General features: G+C 41.1%; 3 protein-coding genes across 3 annotated transcripts in view; 2 read left to right on the top strand and 1 right to left on the bottom strand.

The window, feature by feature from the left end:
- Positions 1–635: 635 nt before the first annotated feature.
- On the top strand, positions 636–8,132 carry LOC146576889 (uncharacterized). Its single transcript, XM_085250976.1, has 2 exons — positions 636–660; positions 6,191–8,132. The coding sequence occupies exons 1-2, from the start codon at positions 643–645 to the stop codon at positions 7,148–7,150; spliced, it is 978 nt and encodes a 325-aa protein (XP_085107102.1). The 5' UTR covers positions 636–642; the 3' UTR covers positions 7,151–8,132.
- Positions 8,133–11,293: 3,161 nt separating this feature from the next.
- Positions 11,294–14,034, top strand: part of LOC146576887 (uncharacterized) — a 3,573-nt gene continuing 832 nt past the window's right edge. The window contains exons 1-2 of the mRNA XM_085267593.1: positions 11,294–11,299; positions 12,269–12,311. Of these exons, the coding sequence (XP_085123719.1) occupies positions 11,294–11,299; positions 12,269–12,311 (49 nt within the window). The remainder of the gene's footprint in view (positions 11,300–12,268; positions 12,312–14,034) is intronic.
- On the bottom strand, positions 12,569–13,559 carry LOC146576888 (Fc receptor-like protein 2; the record flags this gene model as incomplete). The annotated part of the gene is made up of 4 exons (XM_085268096.1): positions 12,569–12,580; positions 12,679–12,875; positions 12,952–13,197; positions 13,277–13,559. Coding segments are annotated over 4 exons (738 nt in total), but the record flags the coding sequence as incomplete, so codon positions are not given.

Genomic DNA, 14,034 nt, shown 5'->3' with positions numbered 1-14,034 from the left:
TCTGTGTCAGGTCTCCACACAGCGCGCACTCTTTGACAGTTTGACGGTTAGCTCTTAGCTCAGTGCAAGACAAGCAGCTTCTCCACACCAGTTTGAACCGGTCAGATAGACGCACACTGTGCTATAAACTGAGCTGCTAAGAGAGGTCATCCTCTTTTTAGAAGCTGGCTGCAGTTAACTGCTTGCAGGCTGTGGTTTCCCTAACAAAACTACAAGTTCACTGAGTCATCGGCTGATTCGTTTCAGAATAAACGACCTATGGGTGTGAAAATGTTTGAGTGTTTAAAATCACAGTGAACAGCTACAAGTACAACACTTTAAATCAACTCCAGAGTTTTTTTTTACCTGCTTCCTGTATTCCTACAGTTCTTAGACAGTCACACCATTTTTGTACACAGTGAAGTTTATATAAAACATTAACATGTGACTGAAGTGCAAAGTTTCAACTGTTATTTAGGGCGTTTAACTAAACTGTGACATGAGGCGTCTCTTATTGTCAGAGGCTCAGAAGTCACTGGATAACTGACATAAATAATCCAGCATCTAAATCTTATTTCACAGCTCACAGGTGGAGGTGACATACCTGGGGAGGAGAGGAAGGTTGGCGGAGGTCAGGACCACTGAGGGAACAGAAGCAGCAGGATGGCTTCACCCGAAAAGGTGCCTAAAAATAATTGCTGTAAATAAAAAAAGGAGCATTTTCTAAGTTAAGCACGGCAGCGTACGAAAAGAAACCACATGACGAAGCGCTGCTGCTTGCTGAGCCTGAGAGAAGCGAGACAAAATCTAGACTTGGAGTTTGAAGAATTAGTGGCTTCATGATTTGTATTTTCACATGAAATAAATAACAGAACAGCTTTTCTCAGTGGAGCGTGCTCTGGACCTGAGACTTGTTTGTAGGGCTGGACGATGGAGAGTTTGTAACATATACTGATTAGCAATGAATCAGGAGTATCACTCGACTTTTATCTGGGAAACTTTCTGTAATGTCTCTGATAACTGACTAATAACACACTAATTAAACAACATTGCACACTCAGTACTCTTACCAGGCAAAATAGCCAACACCATTTTCAGTGTGCCTGCAGGGAAAGAGTTTAAAACCAGGACAAATAAAGATTAGAACAAATTAAATAATAACACTAATGGGAGTTTAAGTCGTGTAACTCTAGCCTGTGAATCATTCAAGCATAAAATAAGGAGGTAATACAGGGATGTTCCATAAACATCATTTGTTTTCATTTCTTTAGTCAAATCTATGAAAAATGCCAGAGAAACAGTTTGACAGCATACAATATATTTTGCGCCAACAATGTGATTTCCAAACAGCAGTTAGCTGAAGGGTGTCATTTTGGACACGAGTGTTTCTGGGAATAATAAAACATAGATGACTTGTTTTGACAGCATTTCATTTGGATATTTACTGATCTTAAAGTATATATGATCAAACACAGCCGAGCATTTTAGATGTTTAGTAGAAACCTTTTACTCACCTTTCCTGTTTCTTCAGTTTTTGTTCTACTGCAGAATATTTTTAAGGTTATCTGCTATAAAAAGTCAGGAAAATCTCCTTCATGTTTTTTTGTTTTGTCCTCAGTTACTTTGACACAAAGACATCTGCTGTGATGCTCACACCTCTGATGAAGTCTCACACTGTCAGTACTGATAAATGATAGAATAGAATAGAATAGAATAGAATAGAATAGAATTCAACTTTATTGTCATTGCACATGCACAGGTACAGGGCAACGAAATGCAGTTTGCATCCATCCAGAAGTGCTTTAGTGATATAGATATATTACAATATATATTAGCAATAATATAGATATGTAAGTATATTACAGAAATGGGTCTATTATGGTATGTTATAATGTACACGGTATGAAGTATGTTGTGAATATTCTATAACTAAGTATGTAAAGGCTGTAGTGAGTACAAGCTATGTACAGGATATGAACAGGATATAAATATGAAAAACTATACAGAATATGAAATAAATAACTTTACAGAATCTGAGATATACAGCTATACAGAAATGGGAACTATGCAAGTTGTAAACAGTTGTAGGATTAAAGATTATTGAATGTACAGAATGATTATTTACACAGAGCTATACAGTAGTGCAGTTAAGATAAGTGAGGGTGTAGATAGTTTCTACAGAGGCTATATAAAGTGCTAGTGGTTGTGAGTGGTGTTCAGTCCATGTTATTATTGTGTGTTTGAGGGTACAGTTGTCCATTGTGTGTGTGTGTGTATGTTCAGTCCATGAGTTTAACGTGGGTCAGATGTCAGGAGGCAGAGTTCAGGAGTCTGACAGCTGTGGGGAAGAAGCTGTTCCGGTACCTGGTGGTCTTAGTCCGGAGGCTCCTGTGGCGCCTCCCAGAGGGCAGGAGGGTGAAGAGTCCATGTGATGGGTGACTGGGGTCTTTGATGATTTTCCCAGCCCTTTTCAGACACCGCTTCCTGTAGATGTCCTTTATGGCAGGAAGTGGTGCTCCGGCGATGCGCTGGGCAGTTTTCACGACCCTCTGCAACGCCTTCCGGTCCGAGGCAGAGCAGTTCCCGTACCAGACTGTTATACAGTTGGTCAGGATGCTCTCGATGGTGCAGCGATAGAAGTTCACCAGGATGTCTGAGGACAGGTGGTTCTTCCTCAGAGTCCTCAAGAAGAAGAGGCGCTGGTGAGCCTTCTTGACCAGCTTGGAGCAGTTGGTCGTCCAGGTGAGATCCTCGGAGATGTGGACTCCCAGGAACTTGAAGCTGCTCACACGCTCCACAGCCGTCCCCTTAATGTGGATGGGTGGATGTGGGTCAGCATTCCTCCTGTAGTCCACGATGAGCTCCTTGGTCTTCTCGGTGTTAAGCAGCAGGTTGTTTGTGTCGCACCACTCAGCCAGACGATCCACCTCCTCCCTGTAGGCGGCCTCATCGTTGTCACTGATGAGGCCAATCACCGTGGTGTCATCTGCAAACTTAATGATGGTGTTGGAACCATCAGCCGGTCTGCAGTCGTGGGTGAAGAGGGAGTAGAGGAAAGGGCTCATCACACAGCCTTGTGGTACACCGGTGTTCATTGTGATGGTAGATGAGCAGTGGTTATCCAGCCGGACATGTTGGGGGCGGTTGGTCAGGAAGTCCAGTAACCATTTGCAGATGAGGGAGCTGATGCCCAGGTCTGTCAGTTTCCTGATGAGTTGTGAGGGGTGGATTGTGTTGAATGCTGAACTGAAGTCTATAAACAGCATTCTGGCGTAGGTGTTGTTGTTGTCCAGGTGTGAGAGGACAGAGTGCAGTGCGATGGAGACTGCATCCTCTGTGCTCCTGTTCTGGCGGTATGCGAATTGGTGGGGGTCCAGGGTGGGGGGGAGACAGGATTTGAAGTGTGCTAGATCAGAACTATAATACTTCTGACTGTCTGATTTTAAAATTGAACCGAATCGCATCGGGACCTTGTGAACCTGAATTGAATGGATTATAGAAATCAGTAATGATTCTCACCCAACAGAAGTGGATGTAGCTCTGGGTAAGGATGAAAAGATCACTTTTTCGTTAAGTTAAGGCCTGATCTGTCTGAAATTCATAGCCAGTGCTCTGACACGGAGCCATTAAGCTTTGAACGCTGAAAAAGCACTGCGTATCCAAAAACAAAATTATATGTCGTGATAAATGCACTGCCCAAGTGTCCCCTCTCCTCACTGCCTTTCAGCGGCAGGTAGCAGCAAAGATGATGATGATTAAGTTTAACATTGCCAAAGCACTTTAAGCTCGAGCACTTTTTCAGTAACTTATCTTTCTTGTAGATCTGTGCTCCAAATAAAGAACTTTGTGTTCACAAGATTGTTAGTTAATCATCATTACAAAAGATTGAAAAAGCATGCTGTGAAGTTTAAGGTTTACTAGGCCGTGTTTTGAGTTTTGTTTGAAAAAGAATAGCTTCATATAAGAAGAAAATATATATCACATATGCAGGACACCTTAAACTAGTGTTTTTAATTAAGCAGCAAGGCAGAACAAAATCAGGGCTGCATCAAGACGCGAGGACTAAACCCCAATTCAACCAGAACTGAACACATTTGTTAACTTTAATAAGAGTAAAGAGAGAAACTATCTGTATTTCTTAATTGCAAATGGCACCAAATTGTATTCAAAATTGAGCCACATTTATGGAGCTCCACAATCCTTTACCTGGTGTTTTGGTTGACATCTCTTGATGTTCCCATGTCAAAGAAACAGGCTCTGTGTTTTGCCTTATATGCATCCACAGCTGTGCCACCAATTTACTCACATGGACTCTACTAACCAATCAGAAGCTTCTTCAGCTCAGAATGGAGTCGTCTGGAGTTTTCTTATTAATTAACAATAAACTTAGTGTATATGTACTCCTAAATATGATGAAAGTGATTAAAATAGAAGCTCTGTCTCTCTTTATTCTGACATTTAACTAATTCAAAAGATATTTCAATATTTATCTAAAACAAAAGTTTACTCTAAATTGATGTTTAACAGTAAAAAAATGTTTTTATGTTTTTTTTTAATGTTTTTTCACTAAAGTGTATGTAAATATCTGGTTTCAACTGTGAATATACTGCTGTGTATTGAAATTCCTCTTGATTTGCATAGAAATATATTGAACAACATCCAAAGCATAATATATAAAATTTCTAAATTATTAACTAACAATCTTGTGCTTAAAGTGCTTTGTCAATATTGTAGAAAATGTTAAACTTAATCATCATCTCGGCTCCTCTGACGACCTGTTTGCTGCTGCATGCTGCTGAAAGGCAGTGGGGAGAGGGGACACTTGGGCATTTATCGCAGCATATAATGTGTTTCCTGGATACACTGTGCTTTTTCAGCATTCAAATATTGATGGCACCGTGTCAGAGTACTGGCTATGAATTTCAGACAGATCAGGCCTTAACTTAACAAAAAAGTTATCAATCGTTCTTTTCATCTTTTCTTATTACCCACAGCTACATCCACTTCTGTCAGGCCTAGGCTGCTCACTAGGGCTGGGTATCATCACTGATTTCTATAATCCATTCGATTCTGGTTTTCAAAGTCCTGATTTGATTCAATTTAGCCTCAGACAGTCAGAAATATTATAATTCTGATCACTTATCAGTACTGATACACATGAGACTTCATCAGAATTGTGAACATCACAGCAGATGCCTTTGTGTGAAAGTAACTGAGAATAAAACACAGAAAAACATGAAGGAGATTTTCCTGGTCTGGCTTTTTATAGCAGATAACCTTAAAAATATTCTGCAATTTTGCATAATTTTAAGAAGTTTAAATTTCTTCAGTGTTGAACAGCAGAAATTAGGCTTTCTTGTCCGAGGTCATTGAAGTGAAAAAAGAAAAAGACAGCGCTGTAAACAACGGTAGACTGGTGGGTAATAAGCAAACAAATAATGCAGAAAACAGAGATTTGAGACTGGAAACTGTTCCTGAAGTACACACAGAGAGAGAGCTGTGCAGGAAGTGTGATTTTTATCGTGGTGGAAGCAAAACAGCAAAAGTCAGAGGGAATTCATGACGACATTGATCAAATGTGAAGCGCAGTTTGCTGCTTCTTTTGCTGCTGGCTCTGCAAATTTTGGTTGGAGAGAGACAAAACCTGCAGCTCAGAATCAGCGCAAAAAAGACGTAAACACAGCGCGGACCGGACACATCAGGATCGCTAAGCGTGTCCGTCTACGGGCCGTCGGGTGAGAAAGCCAAGAAAGACAAAGCTGATTCTGATGCGTCCACTCTGTGTTTACGTCTTTGTGTGGAATCCGTTAATGAATTGATATCGCTTTATTCAAGCTACTCACCTCTCTCTTCCACCTGCACTTTCAACTGGACCATGGCCAATCAGAGAGGTCCCGCCCCTGACTATCTCTGATTCGTTTAGTCCATGATAGGGGCAAAATGTGTGTCTGTTGTTGACCACACGGAGAGTTGCAGAGATTTTTTTTTTTTTGTTACCCGAACAGTTGGTCGCACACTCCAAAAGACCCCGGGTTTCTGAAAAAACAACCCGGGCTTAAGCCCAGTAAGCCACCCCCCGCTCCGCCAATGGTGCTGGCGCACCAGTGCAACCATGGGAAAAAGTTATTCTAGAGCCCTGCTGACTTCTGGAAGTGTCACCATGTTGCCAGTACCTGAGTTATAATCTGTTTTTGTTTTTCTGTTGAATTAGGACAAGACCGGCAAAGAAATGCGGAAAAAACACAGATGTCAGCAATGCCAGAAGGCTTTCCACAACCTGAAGCAACTAAAGAGTCATCAAAAAAGTCACACTGAAGAAAGACTGTACAGCTGTGATCAGTGTGAGAAAACATACAAAACAGTACGCACGCTAAATGTTCATAAGAAAATGCACAGTGGAGAAAAACCACATATGTGTCAGGAGTGCGGCAGTGAATTTATCTCATTGAGAAACTTATCGACTCACATTCAACGGTATCACACTGGAGAGAGACCGCACCATTGTCAGCAATGTGACAAAGGGTTTGTGACCCAAGGAGAATTAAAGAATCATCAGAGGGTTCACACAGGAGAAAAGCCCTACAGCTGCAGTGAGTGCGCGAAAAGTTTTTCATGGCCTTCGAGTCTTTTCTATCACCAGCGCATCCACACTGGGGTGAAACCGTTCAGCTGTGAGGAGTGTGGGAAGAGTTTCACTCAAATAGGTACTTTAAAGGTCCACAAGAACATCCACACAAAAGAAATGATTTTCTCCTGTGAGCAGTGCGGTAAAGATTTCTCTTCATCATCTAACCTTAGAAGGCATGTTGTTATGCATACCGGAGAGAAATCACACAGATGTGACCAGTGTGGGAAAACATTCACCTTGAGGGAAGACCTGAGACGCCACACACGTATTCACACTGGAGAAAAACCATACAAGTGCAGACACTGCGACAAGACTTTTAGTTCACAGACTCAGCGCACAGTACATGAACGCATCCACACTGGAACGAGACCGTACAGCTGTGAGGAGTGTGGGAAGAGTTTCACTCAAATAGGTACTTTAAAGGTGCACAGGAACCGCCACACAAAAGACATGCTTTTCTCCTGCGAGCAGTGCGGGAAGGTCTTCACTTCTCGTGGCGCATTTAATTATCATAAAAGGATCCACCGAAAGAAACAGCAATAATGTGAACTTTGCAGAAAAAGATTTGAAGGAATACAAAGTCACTGCTGTACTCTCACTGAAAATACAACCTGAAAGTGTAAAAACGCTGTAAACAAACCTTCATTATGCAGTTGTTATGTCAACATACTTCGTCTTTCCTGTTTGCTTGTTTTAAAAGATGTTTTTGTTGTTGGGTGCTTTATTTCATTAAAAAACGAATTAATTCTATAAATATCATTATACATCGATCTATAATTACTTAACTACAGCTTTCCAAAGTGCTGTCTTTTATATGTCATACATACGATTGTTAAAAATGGCAGGTTTGTTTGAACCAACAGATTTCTTTTAAATGAAGCAGTTTGTCTTTCTAAGAATATTTTATTTGTTTATTACTGTGAGTTTTGTTGTGACAGAAACATCATTTTCTTGAGGTTTTCATTATATGACACTTGCTATGTACTTTTCTTTGAAACATGGATGCGAGTTGTTTTAGGCACATCGTTCAGGCCTATATCATTATTGTGTTTCTGTTGCATCAATAGAACTTCGTTTTGAGGCAGCTAAAGTTGCAGATGTTGCAGACTTTGTAAAGTTACTTTGATGTTAACAAAGTTTTACACAAACTGATGTGTTTGTTTAAACTGTTTTTGGAGGTCCAAACATGGCCGACCGAAGTGTTCGTTGTTGATACAGTTACTGAAAATGATTTGTCATTAGGACTCAGAGAGGACCTAACTTCTGCTGTCAGTGACGTGAAAATACTGACTGCTGATGTTTTGTTAACTTACAGCAATGTTGATAATAATAATAATAATTTTAGGATCTTGCGTTTAAGTTTTTTCCTTATTGGCTGCTGTCCAGTCATTTCTAACATGCACTGTTACAATGCTGTTTGTTTCTTGCATAAATAAAAAGTATTTATTGATCAGTGAGTAGAAGGATGGGTGACCCCTCCCACTCACTTTGTTTGTATCCCATCTGTTCATCTGTTTTCAGTGAATCTCCTAAATATAAATAAACAAATACTATGTTCAGGAATGCTTGGACTCTTATTTCTTCTGAACAAACATTTCTGTAACTCGGTGTAAGGGCATTGTTTCTTGCTCATAGAATCGTCTAGAATTCAGATCTATGACATTGAGATAACTTATCATTAAAAGCATGAGGCCTTCTGATGTGATCTTGGAAAACCGCGACATCCTTTCCCCTCGTGTGTCCACACAACGTTCAGATGTGTGACCAAAGCATTTTATTCCAGTCTTTCTGTTAGATCAAATTTTACTGATATATGATATGGAATAACAGTTTTTTATATTGTAAAGGTAAAACACTGCGGGAAGGAAAAACTCCCTTTTAACAGGAAGAAATGTTTTGGCATAAGTAGAAAACTTCTGCTGAGATAGTATAAATATCAACACTTTACCGAGTTCTTTTGATTCCTCAGAGGCATCCAATAGAAGACAAAACACTGGTCAGTAGACCATTTAAGACTTTATTACTTCTAGAAGGGAGATGCGTCCTGCATGACACGCTGCCGCGGATCTGAAAATTGTGGTGTGCCCCTAACAGTTTTATTAGAGAAGCTCTCTCATTTTAGTCTAAACAACAGCTTTCCAGTAAATTTCCACAGACAATGTTCCCTCTTATCTATATTTTCCCAGGCAAGCATGAGCGAGAGTCTGCAGCTTTCTACTTCTCAAGGACACGTGGTCTCATGCCTTTATTTTTCAGGCTGTGTCCACTTAATACTACACTATATAACTTTATAACACTTTTTAATAAAAAGCATAGCATTATTGAGGCACAAAAATAATGACAACAATAGTCATAACCTCAAACCCAACCCCCAGCATCTTTTGTTTCTTGTGTTTTGTTTACATGTAAAGTAAATGTAGGAGCGTGATGAGCCGTGCTTGCGGGTCCCGCGAAAATTTGCAAGCAGATTTGCGTCGCAAAAACGCGTTTGGCTCGCGAATAAAACCACGCGTGTCAGTTTTTGTGTTGCATTTTGTACCCCTCGAGTTTGAAAAATCTGAGCAGAGTGAAGCTGACCCCCCAGCCACTTGAAACGTAAAGGCAAATAGGCGGAGCGGTTAGTGCTACGTTTGTGCAGATTTGTGCAGGTAAAATGAGCGTTTGTGCTGCTACAGTTTCTGAGATATTAAACTTTATTTTATAGGTCATTCAAAGGTCACCATCCCCCCAGACTGCTCCAAAACCGGCCAAAATGGTCTACTTTTTTAGTGCTAAGTTTGTAAGTAAGTTTGCTAAGTTAAGTCCCTGTCCTCCTCTTCAGTTCGCCTCAACATACGCTCGTCATATTCTGTGACATGATTTACTCTGAGGTGTTTGACAAGGTTGGTGATGTTGCCACAACCATACATGCCAACCGTCCCGATTTTTCCGGGAGAATCCCGAATTTCAGTGCCCCTCCCGAAAATCTCCTGATTTCCCACCCGGACAACAAAATTGAAAAACCATATCACAGAGTTCATAGCGCGGCCCAGCCAATTCCAGTCTCCAACAATGACGGCAGCTGCTTAGTTTTAATATTACTCTTATTTCTCTTTCTGGGTCGCAAAAAAACCTTTAACATATTTTCAGGTGAGAATGTAGCTGTGTAAACTTCAAATATCTGAGCCGACACATCGTCTTCAAACCCCCGCGGTCTTTCACTACTCGGGTTAAACATGATATATGAGTCACTTTGATAACAATAAAATGTTCTTGTTTGGCTTTTTCAGTGTTTTATTTGTTCGTGAGTAAATCGGTTTGGCTGAGATTAAAGTTATTAGATTAAATTAAATTTAACTTTATTAATCCCTCGGGAGGGTTCCTCCGGGGTTTTCACACAGCTGAATAAACGTCAAACAGAAAACTGATTAAACAGAAGAGTTTACGTCAGTGTCCTGTTATATTTTAGATAGCAAGGAGCAGACGGCAGAGTTTCACTCCACCGAGGGAGCTCGTGACGTACTACGCGGCTTTCTTTAGACCGCGAAGGCGGGTCCTCAGGTGGAAGCAGCCTCTGAATTTGGACACCCCGCTGTTTCCAGGCCGGCCAATAATAACGGTGACATTTAACGTATTTTATCCGATAAATAAACACTGTAAAATGTGCCCTTTTGATTGTCTCCCTAATTCTGAGGTCTCAAGGTTGGGAAAGTATGGCCACAACATCTCACTCTTGGAGCACTTTTTTGCCACATGTATCGCAAACCACGTCTCAGCTGTTTGTGGAGGTAAAATACGTCCGCACATGACTCCAATTACGCTCAGCCATTGTTGGGAGTGCGCGCGCCAAGGGGCTGCGAGACATTTATACAGCCGTATTTCGCACATGACTATGAAAGGCGGAAGAGGAAGTAGTTCCTTTGAATGTAGACAATCCGAATGATATACAGTGGGGCAAAAAAGTATTAGAATTAGGGGTAGAAAGAATCTAACCATCATGCATTCTCACTAGCAGGTTTCAAAAGCATTATGTTTAGAAATAGAAATAAATTTTTAGAAAAGAGAGAGACCCAAACAAGTAAAAAGATGTATTTGGACAGTGACTCAGATTTTAGTTTAAAAATGACACGAGAAAGTTTCCAGGAAATAAAATAGTCATGAATAATAAATCTGGAATGCACATGTCCTGTTAGCTGTTTGTTTGGTTTAGTCATTTTTTATTCCTCTTTAAATACCCCTAAGCATAGAAAATAAATACAGATTTTTCAGGTTCTCCAAACTCTCAAAGTCACAAAGTCACAAACATTTAAAAGACAAAAAGAAAAAAAAAAAAAAAAGAACAAATAACAGAAGAAATAAATCTTTCTGTTCGTTTCTGGTTTTCCCATCATAATTGTTCCTTTTATGTTCTTACTAACATAAAATACTAAATATTAAAGACAGGTCTTTAGCCCAGTTCTACCAAAACCAGAAGAAAACACAGAGCTCAGATTTCTTCTTCTCTGGCCGTTTCCTTTTGGGATCACAGTTTAATCCAGTTTGAGTTTTTCTGGAGCTTTTTGCTGCTCCTGCTGGTTCCATAAAGAAAGCAAACATGCAGAATAAAATGTGAATTCAGCAATCTTTAATAATTTTGTTTCCAAAGGTTAAACCAGTGCTGTTGTATACCAGTAAACCTGCCGTTTAAGGGGGATTTAAAGCTGATTTATGGAGGTAGTTTGAATGTGAGTGACGTGATAACAGCGCGCTGGCTGTCTCACTCTCTGTGGATCTGCTACAAAGCTTACAGTCTTTAGTTTAGGAGTCTTCAGTCTGAAGATGTTTCCACCTTAACTTGCTCTGAATATCTTTGTGTGGTGCCCGGCCACTCTGAGGAGTTCCCCAGACATCAGTTTTGGGTCCTCATCTGTTCACATTAACCAGAGATACAATTTAGCTTATCTGCATAGATTGCTGTTTTTTGAAAAGCTAAATAACTGGTTGTTCTTATTATTTCATGTGATGATATACACTGACCAGGCATAACAGTATGAGCTCCAGCCTAATATTGTGTTTTCCCTCCTCTTTGCTGCCAAAACAGCCCAGTCATCAAGATATGGACTCCACACAGGCAGTGTGTTAACAAAAGATCCCATAAGTCCTCTCAGCTGGGAGGTGGGACGTCAGACATGTTTGTCCAGCACGTCCCACAGATGATTGTGTGAGTTGAGATCTGGGGAATTTGGAGACCACCTCAGACTTGTTGTTGTGCTCCTCAAACAGTTCCTGAACCATCTGTGCTTCATGGCAAGACGCATTATCCTGCCGATGGCAGTCACAGCCATCAGGGAATACTGTTTACCAGCAGACCAATACTCAATACCATCTTCTGTTTACTTTCTATCAGAACCAGGACTTTATGTCAGCAATCTGAGCTACAGCAGCTAAGGTTTGGACCACAGAGCCAGCCTTCACTTCCTACGTGTATCAATGAGCCTTGGCCACCCATGACCCTGTCTTTGGTTCTTTCTGTTGTTTCCTTTGACCACTTTTGATAAAGACTGACCACAGCACACCAGGAACACCCTACGAGTCCTGCAGTTTTTCAGATGTCCTCACTCGGTCATCTAGCCTCACAGTTCAGCCCTTTTCAAACTCGTTTAAATCCCTACACTTGAATTTTTCCTTTACCTCAACTTAAAGACTAACTATTCACCTACTCCTGATGTAGCCCTCACACTAACAGGTGCCATGATGAAGCGGTAATCAGTGTTATTCACTTCACCTTTACCTTCACCCATGATGTTATGCCTGATCGGTGTATGTCGGACAGCTGAGCCTTCATCATTTGTGTGGATGCGTGCTCTGACACTGAGCATTTGTGTGTTCACACGCTCAGCTTAAACACACGTCTGTGTGCTTTCACTGTTTGTGAACGAGTTCTTGAGTTGTTGGTGAAATTCACAAGTGATGCTCTTTGTTAGCATCATCATCATCCTCAGTTCAGGTGAGCTCCTGCAAGACACGAGGTCAGAAAGGAAATCCAGATTCTTGTTATTATGATTGTTATTGTATTATTCTAACATGAAATATTAACAAATTAATTCAATCACCCACAGTTCATTGATTGACTGACAGGTTAGAGTGTTACCTGTGGCTCTCTGTCGATATAAGGACACCATAAGAAGAGTGGAGATGAAGTACGGACAGAACACCAGCAGGTAGCGCATCAGTGCAAAGTCAGAGTGAAGATGACTCGAGTTTGGGTGTGGAGCTCCTGAAATGGGCGGGTTTGCAGTCTTAGGTTTACCTGCAGAGAGAATCACACCTGTTTAGGTGAAGGTGTTGATGAAAAAAAGAGCTGAAATCAGAGTGAAGCTCCTCACGTTTGACAGTGATCCAGCTGGGTGGAGACTCTCCATGACCGCTGATGTCACACTTGTAGAGGCCTTCATCAGACCTGGAAACATGCTGGATGGTCATGCGACCTGTAGACTGGTTCCCAATAAAGACACCATCTTTATAGAAAGCAGCTGGGAGGTTGGAGCCGGTGGTGTTTGTTTTACAGAGCAGAGTGACGTCATCTCCCTCCATCACAGGGAGGACAGGACTCTGCAGGATCACTGATCCACCTCAACACAGAGACAAACTACAGCATTTCATCCATTTACACACAGCTTCATCAACACTAACTCCACACACTCAGCTTACCAGTGACTGTCAGGTTAACCATGTTACTGATGGGACCCTCTCTGGACTCACACCAGTAAACTCCACTGTCCAATGTGAAGATGTAGCTGATGTTACACGAAGAATTAGTCGAACCAGCTGGTTTTCCCCACCCATCTCCACACCGAGTCCTCTGTCGTTTGCTTGTGTTTCTCCTCAGAGTCCATCCAGCAGAGCTGTCGTCCTCCTCACAGCTCAGAGACACAAACTCTCCTTCAAACAGCTGAGAGCTGCTGGGACTCACAGTCAGGCGAGCTGTGAGGAAAAGTAGTCAGACATTACTCACTGAACCTCACACTTTTACACTTTGAGTCTGTCTGTCGTACTGTCAAAAATGTATTTTATTGTCATTTATTCCAATAATCTACAGCAGGGGTGTCAAACTGCAGGCCTCTAGAGCCGCTGTCCTGCAGGTTTTAGATCTCACCCTTGGCCAACACACCTGAATGACATGATTAGTTTATCACCAGGCTCCTGGAGAACTTCAAGACATGTTGAGGAGGTAATTTAGCCATTTAAATCAGCTGTGTTGGTTCAAGGATACATCTGAAACCTGCAGGACACCGGCCCTCAAGGCCTGGAGTTCGACACCTGTGAGTTACAGTTTTCTTATTTATATATAAATTGTATTTTACCAACTTATACGCTTTAACTCTAAGCTAATGTAGAATTGTATTCACTTTTTTAAAATCAAGTCTTTGACTTCATGAAAAGTAAAAGTGGAAATTCTTATTTCTTCC

The sequence above is a fragment of the Mchenga conophoros genome, linkage group LG3 (genome assembly GCF_057382185.1).
Source record: "Mchenga conophoros isolate Kocher_MC1m ecotype Shallow Benthic linkage group LG3, M_conophoros_male_GT1.1, whole genome shotgun sequence".
NCBI classification, from domain to species: Eukaryota; Metazoa; Chordata; class Actinopteri; order Cichliformes; family Cichlidae; genus Mchenga; species Mchenga conophoros.
Note: the sequence above shows the minus strand (reverse complement) of the source record. Positions and strands in the feature narration are given on the sequence as shown.